At 38.2% G+C, this 23,564-nt stretch overlaps 1 protein-coding gene across 2 annotated transcripts in view; it reads right to left on the bottom strand.

Moving 5' to 3' along the window:
* MYLK4 (myosin light chain kinase family member 4) overlaps positions 1 to 11,991 on the bottom strand; it is a 111,944-nt gene extending 99,953 nt beyond the window's left edge. Inside the window, exons 1-2 of one of the 2 annotated variants that reach the window (XM_090269910.1) lie at positions 11,832 to 11,991; positions 10,278 to 10,548 (exon numbers count right to left, since the gene is read on the bottom strand). In XM_090269910.1, the coding sequence (XP_090126036.1) occupies positions 10,278 to 10,436 (159 nt within the window). In that variant the 5' untranslated portion in view covers positions 10,437 to 10,548; positions 11,832 to 11,991. Of the gene's footprint in view, positions 1 to 6,345; positions 6,650 to 10,277; positions 10,549 to 11,831 lie in introns of those variants that run through there. The other variant, XM_090269911.1, reaches the window with a different exon arrangement.
* Positions 11,992 to 23,564: the final 11,573 nt, after the last annotated feature.

The following is a 23,564-nucleotide window of genomic DNA, read 5'->3' as shown; positions in this document are numbered from 1 at the left end:
TTCTCGGCGGTGCAGATAGACACTTAAGAAGCTACACCATCGTCTCTCGAGACGGACGGCTGCCGACGACGACGAATTGTTGTAAATTGTGAGTTTATAAATTTTTTAAAACTGTATCTGTGTCAAATGTGAACGAATCACTCATTGCCCAGTTCCCATGGTATACTGGGTACTGTGTTCAATAAAATGATAGTCTCTGCTTTCTCTCATGTTCTGTTAAACTCATGTGGCTAAATCCTCTGTATATCAGATAATATGATCCCACCAGTAAGCATTCGATTAATTTTTTCACTTTTAAAGTCATGTTCCCATTATGATCCTGTTTATGGTTTGGCATCTTGAGAGAGAATTCATGCTGAACTGGATGGAGTGCCTTTCTCCCTCTTCAGAGAAGATGACTGTACACACTCTTAGATGACAGTGGGAAAAATACTAACCCATTTTGCCATTATTCCAGTGGGTATGAAAAGGAGAAGTGTAAGAAGCCTTTCAAGAAGCCACATACAGAATTTAGTGTCTGATGTCTGATAGAATGTGACAGGGGATAGGAAAGATCAACATTGCAGGATAGTGAGGTTGCCATGATCGCTAAAATTTCCAACCTAGTTGCTGGAAAACATGGAAGGAAATACAGGGTGGAAAGACAGTGAAGGAGAAAAATCCTTAAAGGAAGCTAGATCTGTGGGGTTCACAACAGCAAAGAGACAAGGCCACACAAAAGGTGCCCAGTGTGTAAAGCTTACTATTTTGTTTATGGAGCACTTTCTCCATGCAAAGTGCTATGTTAACTGATGTATACAGCAATCCTGTGGGGTCGCTATTATTAACCCTAGATGAGGAAATGGGCTGAGTAAGGCTCAATAATGTGCTCAGAGTCATAAAGTTAGCAGGAGGCAGAAATAAAATTCAAGCTGTGGTCTTACACTAAACTATATCACACAGTAAAAAAAATGGTCTCACATTATAACTTCTCATTATTAGGTAAACTATGTGTATGTAAACCACCCAAATGTCAAGTAATATTATAAACACTAAACAAGATAACCTTTGGATTATCCACCTTCCTGATCTATCTTTAGTGAAAAATTAATTCTGTTTAATAGTCAAGATGTAATTATGATGACTAGGGTATGAAATATAGAAACTGTTATACACTGTATAACAAAAATTAAGTATTTTATAGCATGCTGAGAAATGGCATTTAGTATATAATCTTCTAACCTTAGTATATGTTTCAAATAATCATTAGTTTCAATGTATTCTTCCTGTGTCCATGAACTAAAGGCTGAGAGAATGTGCTGACTGCAGATGCATGACATTGATTTCAACAGTTAGAAGGATTAGCCTGAAGTGCTCTCATTCACTGCAGGGCTGCAGTGACGTTCACAACTTCTGTCCACTGGAGGTCACTGTTGGTGAAAAAATGCTATGGTTACTAGTACACTTAGGTGCCATTACTTTATTTTGTGCTGAGGTGCTAGCAGTTTTACCCACATTTGTCAATTCCTCATTAGGGCAAATTCAAGGGAGAGGAAAAGGCAAAAATATTTAAATTATTTTGAAAATAGTTTTGGCCTTGCAGACACATGAAAGTCTTATGTCCGACCCCTCAGGGAGTACAAGGACCGCACTTTGAGAAGTGCTTCTCTAGTGGGTGATGTCCCAGTAAAAGGCAGTGCTGGACAATGTAGGTTCATCAAGTGTTTCCCTTGCCTGTCTCAGTCTCTCTGTCCCTGGCAATTAGGAAAACACCAAGAGTGGTTGGGAGCTTCCTTGAGGTTCAGGCTGGAGTGGGTAATGAGCATTTTCTGAGACCACACTCCTGCGACTCTCTGAAGCTCTCCCCAGGGAACTGAAGGGGCTTGAGTGATTCAGGGGAGTGCTAAGGTCTTTGGCAGATTCTGGGAAATTTAGAAGCTCTAAACAAAATCTTCACCTCCTGATGTTTCCTCCTTTTCTATTGCCTAGGTGTTCTAGAGAGCTCAAAATCCCTTTCAGACTCTGAAAGCATCTGGAGACTAAATATATGCTAGACTCAAAGGTAACCCAAGCTGAAATGGGCCAATAGAACTGAGAGACGCTCGGGAATAGACCCAGGGTGATAGGACAACACTAGCTACAGGTGAATTATACTGCTCTATCAGCACTCCAATGTTAAAAATTTCAAGGGTATACTTGCACCTTGGAATACCAAAAAAATGGCGCAAAATCTCCACTTAAACTGTATGGCTGCAAGTGAGAAAATGGTATTATAAAATGTTTAAAGTGCACAGAAGGTAGATTTTTTTTCCCAAGGACACAGAAAAATACATTATGAACTAAAATCTTGTCTTTATAATACGTTTTTATATTTTATAACTTAGTTCAGATAGGGATTAAACTGTATTTAAAAATATAAGAACAAAAAAACTTTACATCCTCGTTCATTATTCACATTTGGAATGCAAATACTACAAGCTAAAAGTCAACTAGATAAGTCAGAGGTTTGGCTCACATACTTCTCATTTCTAGCCTGGTCACTGCCATTGGTGACACCTGGCCACTGACAAGAGCATTAAACCTGAGCTCCCAGACTGACACCTTGAGGAAATTTGTCTTAGAGGAGGAGCCTGAGGCACAGGAAAGTTAAGAACCAGATGCTCCTATCTAGAAAAAGGTGGCGCAAAAGCAAGAGGTCAGCAAGCCTGATTGATAGGTGGCCATCCTGCGAGGCATGCTGGCTGACCCAGTCTCCTTGGTCACTGAGGTGCTGTGCCCACATGGGAAAAAGCCAATGGGGAACCTGGACAGTGACTATGCCAAGTGCTGCCCACCCCCTCTGTGACAAATGCTGACTCTGACGAAAGGAAACATGAAAACAGCGACGTAGAAAATGTGGTTGAAAGGCAATTCTGATTTTAGAAAGGGATAGTCCCTTGACATCACAAATATTGAGCAAGTCAATTTCACCTCTCATGGACTTTGAGTCCCCCCTTCAAAGAGGATTTGAATGAACTGAGATCTAAGGTCTCTCAAAGCTGTGTTTCTCATGTTCCTAATCTTTAAGTCACAGCCTCTATGCTAGAGCATAGGCCTTTCATATCCATTCATTATGAAAATGCCACAATAACCTGCGCTCATGAAAATCCCTGAAAGGATGAAGCCATGAGCCATGGGGTTATGTGATAGTTTGTGCTGGTATCCAAGTAAGCGTCTATCATTTTAAAATATTCAATGGACTAGAAAATCAAACACATTTCCCAAATTAAAAGTTGTGAGGTTTAAGTGTTGCCTGGGGTCCCAATGGGAACCAGTATTCACCCATATGCGACTGAAAATATCGTGTGATTAGTCAACCCATGAGACAGCCCTTGACTATGGGGATGGCAATAGTAGGTCAGGGCCCACTTAGTCCTATGTGTGAATAGCTCTGAGGTCACCACCCAGCTTGGCAATGTGACCTTGTTGGGGCTTCCCTCCTTTCCTGTTTCACATTCCTCAGGTTCCCAATGCTATTCCCTGAAGTCAATTCTCCAAACAAATCATCTACACACATGTTTTTATCTCAGCTCTGCTTTCTGATGGGGTCTCAGAAGCAGCAATATGGAGAACACTGGTCCAGGCACATAAGAAGCACTAAAAAAACTTTACATGTTATCTATTTTCTATGTGTCTGCTATCTAGAGAGAAGACTTTGAATCTCTCTTCTCTCCACTACTGACTGCTTATCACCAGTTTCTCTGGTCTTTGTTATTGTCACCAAACGGCAGGCAGAAAATGAGAAATGAAGCTGGAAGAGCCAAATGGCACAAGACAGAGACCTGGAAATAGCTTCCACCAGGTGACTTGGGATCACCTCAGTGTTAGGGATTTGGGGTTAAAAAACAAAGCCACTTTTAAAATTTATGCGTGTGCTTGTGTGTTATTATATATTTGAAAATTTAGAATAAATGCATCAAAATCATAACTTCACTTTATTATTTCTGCTAATATTTTTAAATGGCTTGATATATAAAAATAATAGGGGTAAAATTATTATGTAGGTATAGCAAAAGTCATAAAGATGATATGTGAAAAATTGAAGTCTGGGAAACACTAATAGATCAGTGTGCTTTTACAACCATAATGTTTTAGGTAAGTTGATGTGGACATTTAGGAATTATGTTATCAAATGTGTTATATATTTCCTTACCTAGGAACACAGACTTGATGTGCAATATTTATATTTTTTACTACATTACTTTAACATTTAGAAAGAGAAAATAAGTTTCTCATATTACCCTAACACAGAACTGTCAAGAACTTTAATTATTCTGAGACCCTGAAATGACACAAACATCATCTATGTGTTTGGTGCAGCAAGCCCAGGACCACATGGACAGGTATCTGTACCCAGTTACTGGAAAAACCTTTCAATTGCTTTACATCCTGAATGGATACAGAGCACATTAATATCACAAATAGGATTAATATCACAAGTAGGATTCTCTGATGCCCCTATAAAAGACTGTTTTTAAAACTGCTGTGCTTATAAAAATTTCTAAGCCCACATTTCTAAATAATCATTAGCAATAGGGAAAGGTACAAGGATGTGTTGTAGAATCTGATTTAAGAAACATTTTATTTATTTTTTGTTTTTTGTTGTTTTTTTAATAGTTTATTTTTTATTGTATTTTACAATTAAAAGTTGCAAAAACTTTTTTAAACGCACATCAACACACTCCTACTTAGGCTACATATCTTGTTGATCTTTTCACTGGGAAATACTATGAGGGTTACAGTCTCATATCTTGGGTGAATAACATTCTTTTCCATTTGGGAGATGAAAACTCTTCTACTATTTCCCATAGGAGATACGTTAAACAGCCAAAAATTATTAATGCTTGGGCAATGATGACCACGTCTGAAAATGCAGACCTAACCATGATGTTAGGTCAGAGCTAAAGAGACTTATAATGTCTTATGATGTCTTATTTTTTTTTAAAAAGACTGTTTATGTCTATCCAGCTTTCTCCCAGCTCTTTTACTGTGTCGTCAAGTAAGATAGATCACATGATAAACCATTCCAATATTTGGCAATTCCTCTGAAAAGGAACTCAATGGTCCCAGAAATGTTTACTGTCAGGGTCCCCTGGAAAGGCTCAGAGACATTAGAGAGCCTGACTCCCATGGCTCTCGGTCCTCTAAACACCACCAAGATGCTGACTTGGGGGTTTCTTGTGGAATAAAGCATAAATAAAATACTTATATGCAGGGTGGGGCAAAAGTGGGTTTACAGTTGTTGGTATAGAAATAATACAATAAAAAATAAATAATAATACAAGAATAAACTATTCTACATACTCACAACTGTAAGCCAGCATGGGAATATACTGCCCAACTAGCCTGGAGAAAAAAAATTTAACTGTAAACCATGCATTCTCAATGAGGGAGATAGCATCCCAAAGAAGGTAAAAATCAATTATTTGAAAGGGGTAAAAAAATCTTATTTTTTATGTATAAAAAACAGATATACCATTAATACTTAAACAGAGATACAGTCTCTCTATGGTATTAAGAGGTCATAGGAGGGGTTCAACTAGGGGATAAAAGCCAAAAGTCTCTGGAAGTAAAAGAGATGATGATGAAAAAAAAGTTGAGGAACACTACTATAAATCCATATCCTACTGAAACAGTGATGCAGACTGTTTTCTGTGGCATCTTCTAAACTGTCTTATATTGTTTTCTAAATAACTTATTCTGTGTTAATTGATAAAAAGAATTAAACATGTAGAAAGAGTTGCTTTTCCGGGTACAAATACCCTCTCTAGGAAAGTGCTAAAACTCCTAGAATCTGAATTATTTTTCTTCTTTCAGAATTGTACTATTATCCTGGCTGAATTCCATTCCTGGAATAGTTATGGCATCAAGTGAAAAGCTTTGTCAGGCAAGGGTTCAAGGAAAAGGGCACATAAGGCTGTGCTGGATAGCTTTCTCAGTAGAGGTGATCCCTCTTCAGATACTGTTTGTGCCATAGACTTCTTAATAAGGGGAAAGAAAGATTTGTTTTTGTGTTATTTTCATAATTAAGCTTTATAAGAAGTAGGAAAATAAAAAGATGTTGACATTACTTTTAGTTCTTACAAGCAAAAACAGGCTGCCAACTTTAGTATGTACCAAGAACGGCAGCTTTAAGGTTCCCCAAAAGTTGGTGCGGGTGTTAGAAATACTGAAATGCACCACCTGCCTCTATTATCACTTCTGTTCTCCTGAGGGGGTAGTCTTGGGCATGCATCCCATCCCCTTTGTCAAGCACCACTCTCTGATTGGAAACATTCAAACAGAACAGTAAAATGAATCTCTCTTAGTTAAAAGTGATATTAGTACCTGTGTGTCCTCAAGAGCCAGAGACTGTCTGCTACCTCCTCGTGTCATCATGAACCGGAACACAAGCCAGAGTAAAGAAGACGAGATAAGGCACACACTACCTACAATCCAGATGTCTTTCTTTCTTAGTGGTGAGTCCATTCTCTGGGAGCAGCTATAGAAGAAGTCACTCAGCTTAAATGATCCTTTTCTCCCCTGATCTAGCACAAGCACGTTTCCATGCAATCAGTTGTTATGTGCTCTGTTCTAAGGAGTAGGCTTTGCAGGATTGCAGAGTGTTCTTGCAGGAGCTTGCAATAGATGTTTCCAGTTACATGATCCACAGATAATCTCTCTTTAAAAGGAAAAATATGATGATCTGTGTAACAGATCTGAAACAGCTGCAGGGTCAGAGAGAGACCTGTGGTGACAATTGACACCAATGCAAAAAAGCTTGTCCCTGGTTCAAGGACGATTAATAAAGAAGTAGAGGTGGGAAAATGTAACTCTAAAAAGTTACAGAACTCCACCCTCTTCTGTGTTATTTTGAGATCTAAGCTATAGTCTCTATGAATGCCACTGGTGGTACAATTTCATAGCAATTAGTCAGGAAATGCCACCTGCTATTAAAAGCACCAACTGCAATCAGAATAGGCAGATCCAGGTTTTTCTCCACCCCACTCTATTCTAGTCATATCCTGTTAATAAACGTTTTGTTTTGTTTGACCTTTGGAGTATTTGTACCAGGCATTTAAACATTCCAGGGACTGTGAAGTCCTGCCTCTGTTAGGGTCATCCTTAGTTTCTACTCCCACAGCTTCGCCTCACTCCCCTGATTGGTACCATGACTTTTGGATGGAGGATAAATAACTAGGGGTGTACAGAAAGGTGGGGAAAATCAAATAACAAGGAGGTGAGCATAGATAATCTTGGGCATAAAATGCAGGGGAATGAATAGCAAACAGGGGAAGGCAGAGGGAAGCAGTCAGAGCCCAATGGGAGAATGGAACTCTAGTTGCCCCCCCAAAAAGTCATTTTGCTCTTTTGTCTTTCATTAAGTAAATAGTGTGTGTGTGTGTGTGTGTGTGTTTGCATTAGGTGGTAAATTATATCTGAGGGAAATGCAGAATGGGGGCTATTGATATAGGAAATAAAGAAGTAACAAAAGAAGAAATCTTGAATTTGATTGTATAAAAGTGATACTATTATAGTTATGAGTCATTTGTCATTTATGAATTCATGGTATATACACAGTAACTATTAAACTCATCACTCATACATGGCAGGTTAATTTCTTTTAGGTTTTATTTGATTTCAACAGCATATATGTATATTTAGATCAAGTTTATTATGACATATCTGCTAAAACCTTTAAAAATTCTACACTGTACAGGTCATTTTGAAAATCCTTTAAATACAATAGAAAGACAAAAAGAAATTAGAAAACAGGGTAAAAAGAAAAGTAGAAAATAAAATGAACAAACATGCTAGAAAAATAGAATATGGGGTATTAATAAAATCTGGTGGAGAAAAAAATAAATGAAATAGAAAAACTTGGTTAAGAACAGGAAAAGAAAAAGAATCTAAACTTTACCAAACCATGTTAAAAAATACAAGTTGTTAAATTTATAGATAACTTGCCCTGTTGGAACTGGAGAATAAAGACTTTTCTAGAAAGAATTGTACTTTAAGCCTTTAAAACACAGTTTCCACATCACATAGCTTCTGAAGGCAGAGTAAATTCTTTCCACTGCACCAAAGGGAAGGTTTTTACTATGATTAACAGTGCTAATCTTCTCAAGTAGAGAAGAGACAAAAGAGGTGAATATGTGGAGAAAGTTATGGTGAGGATTTTTTGTTTTGTTTTTTGTTTTTTTAAATAATCCCTGAAGAGAAAAGAGAGTAATTTATTGTGCCCCCATAAGAAGATGGAAACATGTCAATCTAGCTCTGTCTGCATACCCAAAGACATCTGAGCTGCTGGAATGCCCTACTCCACCCACCCACTGCCAAAGCCTGCTGGCTACTCTGGCAACCACTGACTGGGCAAGCAAGAACCTCTAGCACCAGGGCCGTGGCAGCCACAGAAAGGGGAAGAGGTCTCTGCCCTATGTTCGTGTGCCCATATATCCTCAACAAGGCAAGAAAGAGACAGGGAAATTTATTGCTGACATCTCTTGGCCCTTCACCATTTACAAATAAGAAACTGAATGGAATGTATGGAGCTACTAGCAATTCCTTCCCACTTTCCTCCCAGTACTGACTGAAGGACCAAAGCCAGGAGGCCTATGTTACACAGAGAGCACCCAAATAATTGTGAATGATGTTCTTTTAGGGTTTCTGAAGAACAACATTCTTCATCTTTGCCTCAAAAATATCCTAAAATTTTTGATGACCAAATCTTTTGATTTCTAATATTTTGGAGCAGTTCATCACAAAAACAATTCTTCCTTAAAATGTTCATGTTTCAGCTTAGCTCCAGCTCATTCTTTATAAAGGTTGCCTACTTACAAAAATATCAGAATTTGGAGAAAAACAGTATGGGAAAAATAATCGAATTCATATAAACTATTCAGATAGTTGATTATTTCAAAGTTATTCAAGAAGATTTTATCTTCTCTGTCCTACAGAAATTAATAAACAGAAAAAGAAATCTTGTTTGTTTGTTTTGTAACAGCCCTAATGAGGAAGTCCTTCATAGCTGACTGAAATTTTGCTGGTGGAAATTTCTTCTTGGTGCATACAGAACAAGATATTAATTCATAGGGAAAGTGGAGATCTAAAGCCTAAGTTTCGACCTCATTACTTATTCTCTCTTTCATTCTTTCATTCTTTGTTCATTAGAAATGCCCTTTGTATCTAAATAGTAGCTAGACAAAAACAGGTGTTTCCCAAGCCAGCTTAATAAGAATCAGTTGCTCCAATTAATAAAACAATGACTCCTAACCCTCACTCAGAAGGCAGATTTCACTTAAATAGATCTGTTCCTTCCACAAACATTCTTTTTTTTTTTTTATTTTGGTGCCTATTATGTGCCAGTTACTGGGAAAGCAACTGAGAATGCAAGAACAAGTGTTATGAGGTCCCGACATTGAGAAGTGATACTAGAGAAAGGTGACAAACACATTCAAAACAATTGCTTGTGCTAGAATAAAGGAATAGGCAAAATGCTGTGAGGCCCATGTGAGGCCAGGAACTGCCTGTCTATAGATCTATGAGAGGGAACTGACTAAGGTAAGGAAGGGGAGGGGATTGTTGCTGGCTAACAATTATTAAATGTTTACTATGGTGGCAGAGACTATGCTAAGTGCTTTTTATACATTATATCACACTTAATTATCACAACAGCTGTCATCCCATTATCCACATGAGGCAACCCCTTGACTGAGTTTAGTAACTTGCCAAAGATAAAGCATCCACAATTGGGCTCAGCACCCTTGTACTGCACAAATGATGACACAGGCATGCCATCAGGCAAGGCTTGCTTATCCCTGTCTGGCCATCAATGTCAACAACTCTACCACCTACCCTGTGAGGAGCATAAGGTCTTGAGGAGATTTGAAACTTCTCCAAAGCAATTATACCCCTAGTGGTGCTTCTCAGAATTTCATGCCCAAATCCACCCTTTCAAATGATCCGTCTTAAGAAATGTGTGTTCCATAAGTTTGCTTTCATAACTTTGAAGCCACTAACTACAATGTAGTTTTCAGGTAGAGATGCCTATTCAAAGGCTTTCTAAGTATTTACCAAACTTAACCATATAATTTACAATGCATAATCCTCACTGGGACAAAATTAAAGCTTGCCTATTTATAAATGTTCCCTAATTTGATACACAAGTGACAAAGTAGAATTTGAAAAGGGTCTGACAAATGGCTATCTTCATTGATGTATGTAAGAAAAGATAAGGCAGAATTAATAATTTTCAGGGGACTAAATTAGCACACAATTACCTCATTATTTCCAGATCCTGAATCCTGTTCACTAGAATTTTCTCCCAGAAAACATTTCATCTTCTCATCCTTTTCCATGCACTGGAAAAAGGCCATTTTCTTCAGATGGTTACTGTTGTAACACGTGGTGATTTCTTCCAGCCTCTTCACTTTTAACATCTTGGTGGTGCATTCAATTAAGTTATTGTCTGGAGTGTGGTTTTCATCTCCCTCTGTCCCTGATTTGTAAATCAAGACACAGTCATGACTTTTGATTGCACCTTCCTCTTAACTGTAAAGAAAAGAAACAAAGTTCTCATCACTTACTCACATATTTGACTTTTGGGAAAATGACCAGTGAAAATTCTGAAGTCTCTTCTGTTTAAACTAGAGGAAGGATCCAAAAATAGGAAGAGAAATGTTAATATTAATATTGAGTTTCAAATGATGAACTTTTAAAAGAAAAAAGTTTTTCCCCTACATTTTCCTACAAAAGCAAATAGTAAGAAAGCAACTGTAAGTTTCACTAGATTACAATATTTCCTCACTGCATAAAATAATATTTATATTGTGGCCAGTTTAAATACAGAATATATAGTTTCTTTGTATTTAATTGGGATTGAAGGCTTTGCTTCTCTTTTCCATAGTAGGAAGGGCTTCCTGTCTTAAGGGTCTCACATGCTTCTCTTGGGAACTTTGACCTCCTTTGGGGAGTGGTCTCCATCACATGAGTCATTTCCAGAGTCCTTCTCTGCCTACACTTTGAAGTGTTTGGTGTTTATTTTTTTAAAATAAATTTGTTTCCTTACAGCTCTCTCTGTAGATAAGATACCCAGATACCTTTCTTTTCATCTTCAATAACAGCTCAGTACCAAGGAGTTCAAATCCTTGCGCTTGTCTTGAAATTCTTTCCTTACAAATTAGGTAATAAATGTAATACTGCTTTGATACTAGAGATCTACATTCATGCACAAATTTATGGAAGGTTCCCACCACCAACTCCTGAGGCCCTCTGCTGGAGATTTTCTGAAAATTTCTTCTTTCAGCTTTTGTCAATTTGAAATAATCTCCACAAAACTTATCTCCACAAAACTTCATCTTTCATTTTCTCATCTCATATAGTAAAATGACACCTTGAGTTTCAAATTATTTAAATCCAATGCCCTACAAAAGTCAACTTAGTCACACAAAGATCTTACATTCAAGCACACTAAAATGTAAATAGTATCAACCAGAACTCTATAAAATACATTATAGACCACTATTAGGATTCTTTCAAAATGCCCTGGGGAAAAAACTCATCATTAAAATAAGAAGAGAAATGCATAACTATTTCTAAAGCAAATTATGACTAAAATATAATATGCAATTGCAGATGGTACTCAAGTTGAATCAGAAACCCACAAAAAAGAAACATTAAAACAAAAGCTTATGTCCAACTTACAATAATTGGGGAAAAGAATTAAATGTAATCTCTACCTGAAGTTTGGTACAACTTATTATTTAAGGCAATGTGGAGAGATAGAGAAGAAATTTGAGAGATTATAACAATTTTTTAAAAAATAGAGTAATTACCATTTATAGGAGGACATCCTATGGTTTTGACCATTCCAAGTGTAGAGTATAAGTTCTGACAGATGAAGGGAAGTTGTTCAGAGTTCAAAATGACTACACAATTTTCTGGTATAAGTCTTTGCTGTCAGTCAGTATAAATCTTCTGAAAACACACGTCTCTACTATGAAAAGGAGTATCCTCTCTCTCAAATGCCACTTTAAGCCCCTGTTTAAACTAATATGGTCCTTGATCTCATGTTGCTCAGCTGTTGCCTTCTTAGTCAGATGGGGAAGAATATTAATTTTAGACTCCAGGCTTTTCAAGGCTAGTGGCTCCATTTCAGAGGTCAGGTAAGGAAAGGACAGATTGGGAGCCCTGGATGAAATATCACCTTCACCTTTTCCTTTCATCAGTGTGGCAATACTCTCAGAATTATAAAACTGCATTTGTCTTTGGCAATTATTTGTCCAGATATGCTGCCCTTTTCAGACTCATGATTATATAATTGCTCATTCCCATACAAAAGGATCCTGGGTGAGGGAACCCCACAAACACCTTTGTTTACCCCTCTGACACTTTGAACATGAATGTGAGAGATCCTCTTGAAAGCACTTAGCAAGTTTTAATTTTTTAATACTTAAAAATTATTTGCAGTATCTCCTACTATTTATAGCTCTAGGGAAATATCAAAGGCACAGGCATCTAAGGAGTTACAAAGAACAGGGATGAATTTTCATAAACTCTGTGAAGGCAACACCGTGCCTTTCCCCCTATTTTTCCATCACAGGCCAAGAAAAGAAAATCCAGTAAAATAACCAACCTGCCTGATTCTAAGAGTCATGCATTCCTAGTTTTAGATAAGTGGCATAAACCCTGGGTTGCTCAAAAAATAGAACTACTAATACAGACAGTTCTACAATTCTTCAAAGCATGAAGAATTCTGTCCCTTTTTTGGACTTTTTGCTGATCTCCTCCATCCCCATTCTAACAGCATTTTCTGCTGCTCTCTCTTAAAAAAAATTTTTTTTAATTCAGATCAATGATATATTCTATAAAAAATAAAATACATGTTTTCACTTGGATAGCATATAAAAAATTACAGCAAAATCTTTAAAAAGCCGAAGTTTTGGCATATTTATAGAATTAGAAAACTTTGTTCTTCAGGAAGAATAAGCAAAGTTATGTTTTTGTTAGAGATAAATTATTTGACAAAATTGTTATGAAAAGACTGAACTGACTTCAGGTTACCAATTTTTCCTGGCATAACAAAGTGTGAAATAGTGCTGATAAGTTGATAGTTCTCTCTGCAGAAATAATACAATGTTTATGGCCTTCTGTTGATTTGACCATATCCTCTATTCAGACCATCCAAACAACAAATTAGACTTTCCATCCTTCAACTTCAGAAAACCAGCCACAGGCTCTAGTGAGCAAGAAACTAGCAGAATCCATTTGTTTGTGTTTTTTCCTTAATTTTTTTAAAATTTGAGTGTATTTTTAGATCTACAAAGAGGTGAAAAATGATAAAATAGCACAGAGTTTCCCTATGCCTATACCCAAATTTCCCTGTTTTTAAAAACTTGCATTGATATTGTCATAATTAATGAAACAATGCTGATATATTATTAACCAAACTCCATAGTTTATTCAGATATTGTTTTTGCCTAATGTCAATTTTCTGTTTCAGAATCCCATCCAGGATTTCATATTATACTTGAAACCAATAGGATTTGTGATGGATTGGAAATGGGGTATAAAAAAAGATGGTAGACAAGGATGGATTTCCAAATCTTTTCCTGAATACTTGAAGGAGAGAGTTGACATTAATTGAGATGAAAAAGACCATGGGAGGAGCAAATTTGGGGGGAAAGTTCAGAAGCTCAGTTTTTGAAAAGTCCAGTAGACATTCAGGTTGAATAGGCTATAGAGAGAAATCTGGACTTTGGGGTTAAGGTTCAAGTTGAAGATATAAATTTGGAAGTCATTACATATAGTATGTACAGTATGTACTTAATATTTGTTGATTAATTACCAGAGAGAAGATTTTTAATTATGTCTTTTTTTCCTAAAAAAGAAGAATCAGCTAAAAGAATCCCTACTACTTACTACTTATCTTCTAAAATTAGATAACAGTAGTCTAGTTCTGCTATTTCATACTATTTCTAGCTTCTGATGGCACAGAGGAGAGCAACCTGGTACAATTCTTGACCAACAGAAAAACAAACAAACAAACAGGTAGTGCATGCATATCCATTGTGGTCTACTTCCCTGGCCTCAGCATTCTAAGTCCAAAAAATATTGGAAATATCTTAAAGATGTTCTTATGCTTAGAAAAGTTTACAGTGAGACTAAGAGCAGAACCAGTGATATTCTTTCCAGTTTCCACTGATATTTTGGAATTAAAGGTCTTTAAAAAATACTAAGCTTAAGGAAAACATCATTCTACAAAACCATGGAAATTGGGGTACTTTTCAGTGCACATTTCCATTAACTAGCCAGGGTCTATGCCATCAAAGGAGCAACCCAAAATTTGACTCTATACTGTTAGCATTCAAACCAGGTTGGATAATGTTAATAGTTTATATTTGTACATGGCATTGTGAATGTTTCCAGAAAACACCTCACAAGTATCAAATGCAGATGAAAGACATAGCCTGTTATCCACATAACTATTTAATTATCTTCTTTTCAAAAAGCACTACTGAGAATGACCCATAAAAGTGAAAATGGAAAAACTGAACTTCATTGAAATTCAAAAATATTTTCTTTTTGAAAGACACCATAAGAAAATGAAAAAACAAGTTATAGGCTTGGAAAAATACTGTGAAACCACATATTTAATACAGGACATATTCTGAATATACAATAAACTCTTACAAATCAATAATATGATGACAACCCAATTTTAAAAAGGGACAGAATATTTGAAAGACATCTCGTCAGAGAAGATATACAAATGCAGTGATTAATAAGAATATGAAAAAATGCCCTAAATCAGTCATTAGGGAGATGCAAATTAAAAATCACAATAAAATAGCATTTTAAACTTACTAGAAAAGCTGTAATGAAAAAGACAGACAAAAGCAAATGTTGGTGAGGATGTGAAGTAAATGAAACCCTTCTCATATCCTCAACGGTATAAAATGTATACTGGTCTAGCTGTTTGGGAAAAGAGTTTGGTACTTTCTTAAAATGTTATTTCCCACATAAACCAATAATTTTTCTCCAAGGTATCTAAGCAAAAGAGATGAATTCGCATGAACACACAAAGCTTTTCACACGAATGTTCACAGCAGCATTATTCACAGTAGTCCAAAACTGGAAATAACCCAAATGTCCATCAATTTGTTTGGTGAAGAGAAAAAGATAATGTGATATATCATCCACTCAAATGGGATACTACTCAAAAATTAAAATGATGAAGTACTGATCCCTGTTACAACTTGAATAAATAGAAACATTGCGCTAAGTGAAAAAAGGCCTGAAATAAAGACCACATACAGTAAGGTTTCATTTGTATGAAATGCCCAGAAAAGGCAACTCTACAGACACAGAAAGTAGATCAGTGGTTGCCAGAGGCTGAGAGTAGGAACAGGGATTAATTGTAAACAAAATCTTACCGGGGTTATTGAAATGTTAAAAAGCTGTACTGCAGTGATGACTGTACAACTCATTAAGTTTCCTAACACATTGCTAAATTATACATTTAAGATCGATGAATTTTAAAATGTGTAAATTACACTTCAATGAAGTGATTAAGGAAAAAATGTAATTCCACTACTGAACAGTTTGTGGCCAACTATTCCAGGTGAGCAAGGCTGGGATCAAAGAACATAAAAATTATAACTCACACTCTGCAACTGAGACAAAGGATGAGGAAATGGTGAGTGAGAAAGAATTGAGACTCTCACACTTTTCTTCTCCTGGTATGAATACCAAATATTATGTAATTCCGTAATTAATAGCAAAATTAATGGTAATTTAAAACTAACATCTATCTCTGATGTTGTTACAGAATACACAGACATGTTCACAACCCAATTTGATATCAGACACTTAAAATTTCCAAGTGCCAGCAGGTAGCTAAATTTTGTGTAATAAAAAATGAAAATAAGGACTTCCGGCAAAGATGAAAGCATAGACAGACATGCTGTGTCTACCTTTACAACTAAGAGGAAATACAACTACCTCAAAACTAGAGACAACCAGAAGTTCCAGAAAATCAAGCTGCATGAAAATCCAACAAATGAAGATATACAAAAATACTCATCCAGACAGGTAGGAGGGGTGGAACCCGAACAGAGAGGACACCGTGTGGTGGGAGCAGCAGATACAGCAGCAGCAGCAGCAGGCCAGCAGAAAACAGTCACACATTTTAAAAACTCGGGAAGGACACCTGAGGAGCATTGCCAGCCCCAGAGAAGACCACATAGCTCACAGTCCCAGCGCCAGGGAATATCAAGCCTCATTGCTTCTGACTGTGCAAACCAGTGGAGGTTGGGATGGAGGAAGAAACTGCCAGTTTCTTAGCAGAGTCCACTTGTTTTAAGGGCCCCCACATTCCTAGAACATTCAGAGACCCACCCACTCTAGGAACAAAGGTCAGGGCAAGAGCTAGAGAGGTTCCAGTCCTATACGAAAGTGAGAGAGGTGCCTGGAAAAGGAGAAAGTGCTGAGCAACTGGCATTGTTACTTCTCAGACCGCTCCACCGCACACAGTGCCACAAAGTGGCGAAACGGGTCGCCCTGTGCTGACGAATACCTAAGGCTCCGCTCCTTACAATGTAACAGGTGTGACAGCTCTACCTAAGACACAGAGGCAAACAAAAACAGGAACCTGTCAAGATGAAGAGACAGAAAAGTGTGGCCCAAAAGAGGGAACAGACCAAGGTTCCAGTGGGAGAGCTAAGCGACGAGGAGATAGCCTACCTAATACATGCAGAATTCAAAACACTGGTGATAAGGATGCTCATGGGCTTGACAGATATGCTTGAGTACGGCAAATGCATAAGGGAAGACATGAAGGCTATGCTAAATGAAATAAAGGATAATCCACACAAAACCAGTGATGAAGGAAAAGAAACTGGGGTTCAAATCAGTGATTTGGAACATAAGGAAGAAAAAAACAGTCAATCAGTACAGAATGAGGAAACAAGAATTTAAAAAATGAAGAGAGGTTTAGGAATCTCTGGGACAATTTTATTTTATTTTATTTTATTTTTAATTTTATTCTTTGGTTTTTCAATTACAGTTGTCCCATTTTTCCCCCATTGCTCCCCCCCACCCAGCCCATCCCTTCTCCCACAATCATATCCCTTCCCGTTGTCCATGTCCATGAGTCATTCATACACGTTCCTTGACTAGACCCTTCCCTTACTTATCCCCCTTCTCTCCCTCCCCCTCCCCCCTACTGACTACTATTCTAGTCTTTGCCTATTTAGTTCGTTTGTTTGTGTTGCTCTTTAGTTTCCTGTATTAGGTGATATCATATGGTATTTTGCTTTCTTTGCCTGGCTTATTTCACTAAGAATAATTCTTTCTGGTTCCATCCATGTTGTCGCGAATGGCAGGAGTTCCTTCTTTCTTTCTGCGACATAGTATTCCATTGTGCAAATCTACCACAGTTTTTTTGATCCACTCATCTACAGATGGGCACTTAGGCTGTTTCCAGCACTTAGCTATTGTAAACAATGCTGCTATGAACATAGGGGTGCATAAGTTCTTTTGAATTAGGATTTCAGGATTTTTCGGGTATAATCCTAGCAGTGGAATTGCTGGTTCAAAAGGAAGTTCCATTTTCAGTTTTTTGAGGTAATTCCATACTGTTTTCCACAGTGGCTGCATCAGTCTGCATTCCCACCAACAGTGCAGTAGGGTTCCTGTTTCTCCACATCCTCACCAGCATTTGTTGTTTGTTGATTTGTTGATGATGGCCATTCTGACAGCCGTAAGGTGGTATCTCATTGTGGTTTTTACTTGCATCTCCCTGATGACCAATGATGTTGAGCATTTTTTCATGTGCCTATGGACCTTCTGTATGTCTTCTTCAGAGAAGTGTTTGTTCAGGTCCTTTGCCCATTTTTTAATTGGGTTGTTTGTTTTCTTGATGTTGAGTCGTATCAGCTCTTTATATATTTTGGAGATCAGTCCCCTGTCTGTGATATCATTGGCAAATATGTTTTCCCATATGGTTGGTTTCCTTTTCATCTTGCTGATGTTTTCTTTTGCTGAGCAGAAACTCTTTAGTTTGATGTAGTCCCATTTGTTTATCTTTTCCTTTATTTCTTTTGCCTTAGGAGATGTATCCATGAAGATATTGTTACGTGGGATATCTGAAATTTTCCTGCCTATGTATTCCTCTAGGACTTTTATGGTGTCATGGCTTACATTTAAGTCTTTAATCCATCTTGAGTTTATTCTTGTGTGTGGTGTAAGTTGGTGGTCTAGCTTCATTTTTTTGCAGGTCCCTGTCCAGTTCTCCAAGCACCATTTGTTAAAGAGGCTCTTCTCACTCCATTTTATGTTCCTTCCGCCTTTATCAAAGATTAGTTGACCATAGAGGCCTGGGTTTATTTCTGGGCTCTCTATTCTGTTCCACTAATTTATATGTCTGTTCTTATGCCAGTACCAGACTGATTTGATCACAGTGGCTTTGCAGTATTGTTTGATGTCTGGTATCGTGATTCCTCCTGCTCTGTTCTTCTGTCTCAAGATTGCTTTGGCTATTCATGATCTTTTTTGGTTCCATATGAATTTTTGGAGGATTTGTTCTAGGTCTGTGAAATATGTCATTGGTATTTTAATAGGGATTGCATTGAATCTGTAAATTGCTTTGGGTAGTGTGGCCATTTTGATGATGTTGATTCTTCCCATCCAAGAACATGGTATTTGCTTCCATTTATTTGTATCTTCCTTAATTTCTTTCTTCAATGTTGCATAATTTTCAGTGTACAGGTCTTTTATCTCTTTGGTTAAGTTTATTCCTAGGTACTTTATTTTTCTTGTTGCTATAGTAAATGGTATTTTCTTTTTTGTCTCTGTCTCTGAGATTTTCTTGTTGGTGTACAGAAATGTCTTAGATTTCTGTATATTTATTTTGTACCCTGCTATTTTGCCAAATTCACTTATTATATCGAGTAGTCTTTCAGTGGAGTTTATAGGATTTTCTAGGTATACTATCATGTCATCTGCATATAATGATATTTTTACTTCTATTTCCCAATTTGGATGCCTTTTATTTCTTTGTCTTGTCTGATTGCTGTGGCTAGGACTTCCAACACTATGTTGAATAGAAATGGGGAGAGTGGACAGCCTTGTCTAGTTCCTGATTTCAGGGGGAATGCTTTCAGTTTTTGTCCATTGAGTATGATGTTGGCTTCAGGCTTCTCATATATAGCCTTAATTATGTTAAGGTATGCTCCCTTTATTCCCATTTTGCTGAGTGTTTTCATCATAAATGTGTGTTGTCCTTTATCAAATGCTTTTTCTGCATCTATAGATATGATCATGTCATTTTTGTCTTTCATTTTGTTTAGGTGATGTATTATATTTATTGATTTGTGGATATTAAACCATCCTTGCATCCCTGGGATGAATCCCACTTGATCGTGGTGTATGATTTTTTTGATGTATTGCTGGATTTTGTTTGCCAAAATTTTATTGGGGATTTTAGCATCTATGTTCATCAGTGATATTGGCTTGTAGTTTTCTTTCTTTGTTGTGTCTTGACGTGGTTTTTGGATTAGGGTAATACTGGCTTCATAGAAAGAGTTTGGGATTTTTCCCTCTTCTTGGATCTTTTGGAATAGTTTGAGGAGGGTAGGAGTTAGTTCTTCCCTAAATGTTTTGTAAAATTTGCCTGTGAAGCCGTCCAGTCCAGGGCTTTTGTGTGCAGGGAGATTTTGGGTTACTGTTTCAATTTCCTTCTTTGTTATTGGTCTGTTGAGACTTTCTACTTCTTCTTGATTCAGTTTTGGAAGGTTGTATGTTTCTAGAAATTTGTCCATTTCTTCTAGATTGTCAAATTTCTTGTCATACAGTTGTCTGAAGTAATTTCTAACTATCATTTCTATTTCTGAGGTATCGGTCGTGATTTCTCCTCTTTCATTTCTGATTTTGTTTATTTGTGTCTTCTCTCTTTTTTTCTTGATTAGACTGGCTAGAGGCTTGTCGATTTTGTTGATTTTTTCGAAGAACCAGCTCCTAGTTTTGTTGATCTTTTGGATTGTTTGTTTAGTCTCTATGTCATTTAGTTCTGCTCTGATCTTGATGATTTCATTCCTTCTTCTTGCCCTAGGCTTTGTTTGTTGTTGTTGTTCTAGTTCTTGTAGCATTATGGTTAGGTTTTTTATTTGAGATTCTTCTAGCCTTTTCAGATATGCCTGTATTGCTATAAACATCCCTCTCAGGACTGCTTTTGCTGTGTCCCACAGGTTTTGGGTTGTTGTGTGCTCATTATCATTAGTTTCTAGAAATTTCTTGATTTCTTCTTTGATGTCATTGTTAACCCATTCATTATTTAGTAGCATGTTATTCAATCTCCATGAGTTTGGGTGTCTTTGATTTTTTTCTCTGAGGTTGATTTCTAGTTTCAAGGTATTGTGATCTGAAAAGATGCTTGATATGATTTCAATTTTCTTGAATTTGTTGAGGCTTGTTTTGTGACCTATCATGTGGTCTATCTTTGAAAATGTCCCATGTGCACTTGAAAAGAATGTATGTTTTCCTTCTTTGGGGTGAAAAGTTCTATATATATCAGTTAGATCCATGTGGTTTAGTGTGCTGTTCAATGCCTGTATATCCTTGGTGTTTCTTTGCTTTGATGATCTGTCTATTGTTGATAATGGAGTGCTGAAGTCCCCTACTACGAGTGTGTTGTTGTTGATATCCTTTTTGTGGTCTTCTAGTATTTGCTTTATGTATTTGGGTGCTCCTATGTTGGTTGGGTGCATATATGTTTATCAAAGTCATATCTTCTTGATGGATTGTTCCTTTAAGTATTATGAAATGTCCTTCTTTGTCTCTTTTTATTGTCCTTGCTTTGAAATCCGTTTTGTCTGATATGAGGACTGCTACCCCGGCTTTTTTTTCCGGTCCGTTTGCTTGGAATATTTTTTTATATCCCTTTACTTTCAATCTGTGTAAATCTTTTGTTTTCAGGTGTGTTTCTTGTAGACAGCAAATATGTGGGTCCTGTTTTCTTATCCATTCCGTTACCCTATGTCTTTTAATTGGAGCATTTAATCCATTTACATTTAAGGTTATTATTGACATGTATTTATTCATTTCCCTTTGTACCTCTGTTCCTTTCCTCTCTTGTTCTTTTCTTCTTTTTTCTTAGAACACTCCCTTTAGCATCTCTTGCAATGCTGGTTTGGTGGAGATGTATTCTTTTAGTCTTTCTTTGTCTGAGAAACTCCTTATTTCACCTTCTATTTTGAATGAGAGCCTTGCTGGGTAGAGTATTCTTGGTTGTAGGCCTTTGTTTGTCATTGCTTGAAATATTTTTGACCATTCCCTTCTGGCTTGTAATGTTTCTGTTGAGAAATTGGTCGATAGCCTTATCAGAGCTCCCTTGTAGGTTATTTGCAGTTTTTCTCTTGCTGCTTTTAGGATTCTCTCTTTGTCTTGGAATGTTGCCATTTTAACTATGATGTGCCTTGGAGTGGGTTTTGGGGGGTTCCTCTTTATTGGAACTCTCAGTGCTTCTTGGACTTGCATAACTTTTTCTCTCGTCAGGTTTGCAAAATTTTCTGTCACTATTTCTCCTATCAGTTTTTCTATTCCATGCTCGTTTTCTTCTCCCTCTCTTATTCCAATGATCCTGATATTATTTCTTCTCATGCTATCTTGTAATTCCCTTACATCTTGTTCATATTTTTCCAATCTTTTTTCATTTTGCTGTATCGTTTGAGAATTATTTCCTACATTATCCTCTAATTCACTAATATGATCCTCTGCTTCATTTAGTCTGCTTTTGACTGATTCTACTGTGTTTTTCAGTTCAGAGATTGCATTTTTCATTTCTTCCTGGTTCTTGTTGATAGTTTCTATGTCTTTTTTTATGCTGGTGTAGTTCTCTGCAAGTTCCCTGTAATTTTCTTGGAGCTGTTGGTAACTTCCTTGGAGGTTGTCATAGTTGTTTTTGAGGTTTTTGAGTGTATTGAGCTTCTTCACCACTATTGTTTTGAATTCCATGTCTGACATTTGGGCTACGTCTATTCCATCTACCTCTCTTTCTGGGGATTCCTCTTTTCTTTTCACTGAGAGGTTGTTTCTGCGTCTTGCCATCTTGAATTCTTCTTGTTTGTTCTTGTTTTTTGGAATTGTCTGCTTTGCCTTCCCACCTTTGTGGTATGAGATTCTTTATGGTAGATCTGGGGGTTTCAGTGGTGCAGTCTCTTTGATCTCCTGAGCCTGATGTTCTTGGGGTACCTTTTATATCATTTGTTTATGCTGTCTGGTTATATTTCAGATGCTTTTGTTAGGATCTTCCTTCTGGCTAGTTGATTGAGAGTCACTCTATCCACTTTATCTTGAATTCTTTTGTGGAGATGTCAGTTCAGCCTTTGTGTGTTGTCTTGTTTTTCTGTATCCACAGCTGGTCTAATGAGATGGGTCAGAGGTTCCTGTTCCTTGCAGCAGTGGTGTGCGCCCACACAGTGTGTTCCTTCAGTGTCTGTTGGAGCTAGCCAAGGTGTCTTTGCAGGCACGCCTGTGAGCGGGTAATGTGGCCCGAGAGCCTGCCTCAGGCCTGTCGCGTAGCGCTCCGGGTGTTTCCCAAGGTGGCCAGGGAGTTATCCTCAGGTCTGCCGCACTGTGCTCCAGGAGATTGTCTTTCGCCTTCCAGTGTTGGGCCCCAGACACTCGTGTACAGTGGAAGTGAGCGATTGGTGCCTATTGATGTCAGCGAGGTATTTTTTGCACTCATGCGCCCCTGCTCGCCCAAGGCAGCTGGGGAGCTAGCCTCAGCGCAGCACTCCGGGTGAGTGTCTGTGAGTCGCTGCTGCTTGCTGTTCCTCTCGCGCCCCTGTTCACCCAGGACATCCGGGGAGCTAGCCTCTGCGCAGCGCTCTGGGTGAGTGTCTATGAGTCGCTGCTGCCTGCTGTTCCTTGCGCGCCCGTTTGCCCAGGGCAGCCGGGGAGCTAGCCTCTGAGCAGCACTCCAGGTGAGTGTCTGTGAGTTGCTGCTGCCTGCTATTCCAGCACCACAGCAGCCCGCCGTTCCCGCACCCGCCTTGGCAGGCACTAGCCGAACCCAAGCGAATGCTCTGCATTCCGGCCTAGCACTCGGGCCTGGCTCCCACTGGAGCTGGCCAGGGGAGACTGCGCGTGGTCTTCTGTGTATCCAGAAGTCCCTCCCTGTGCCCGTTTGGGCACTGATCTCATGTCTGTTGGGGTGTGTCCGAGGGGGCCCTGGACTCTCGGCCCTGTGCACCTGGGCCAGTGAATGAGGGCACTTCCCTATGCGCACCCGCGACCCAAGTGGAGGGTTGGGGAGTGAGCGCACGCACCTCTGCGCCTGCGCTCCTCAAGAATGTACTTTCACCCCCAAACTTTCCTCCCCTCTCTGCAGTTCACAAGAGAAAAATATAAAGAAAAAAAAATTACGATTTCACTTGCACTGCAGCACGCTGTCTCCTGTCTTTCAGCGCCTATGCTGCCTGGTCGAGTCCTGTCTCTGCCAGCCGGCAGAGATCCGCTTTCCTCCTGCCTCCCCTCTGGGGAAGCCTGTGGTCGCCAAAAAGCCTTTG

Source organism: Furipterus horrens, unplaced genomic scaffold (genome assembly GCF_987537825.1).
Source record: "Furipterus horrens unplaced genomic scaffold, mFurHor1.1.pri manual_scaffold_3, whole genome shotgun sequence".
Lineage (NCBI taxonomy): Eukaryota > Metazoa > Chordata > Mammalia > Chiroptera > Furipteridae > Furipterus > Furipterus horrens.
Note: the sequence above shows the minus strand (reverse complement) of the source record. Positions and strands in the feature narration are given on the sequence as shown.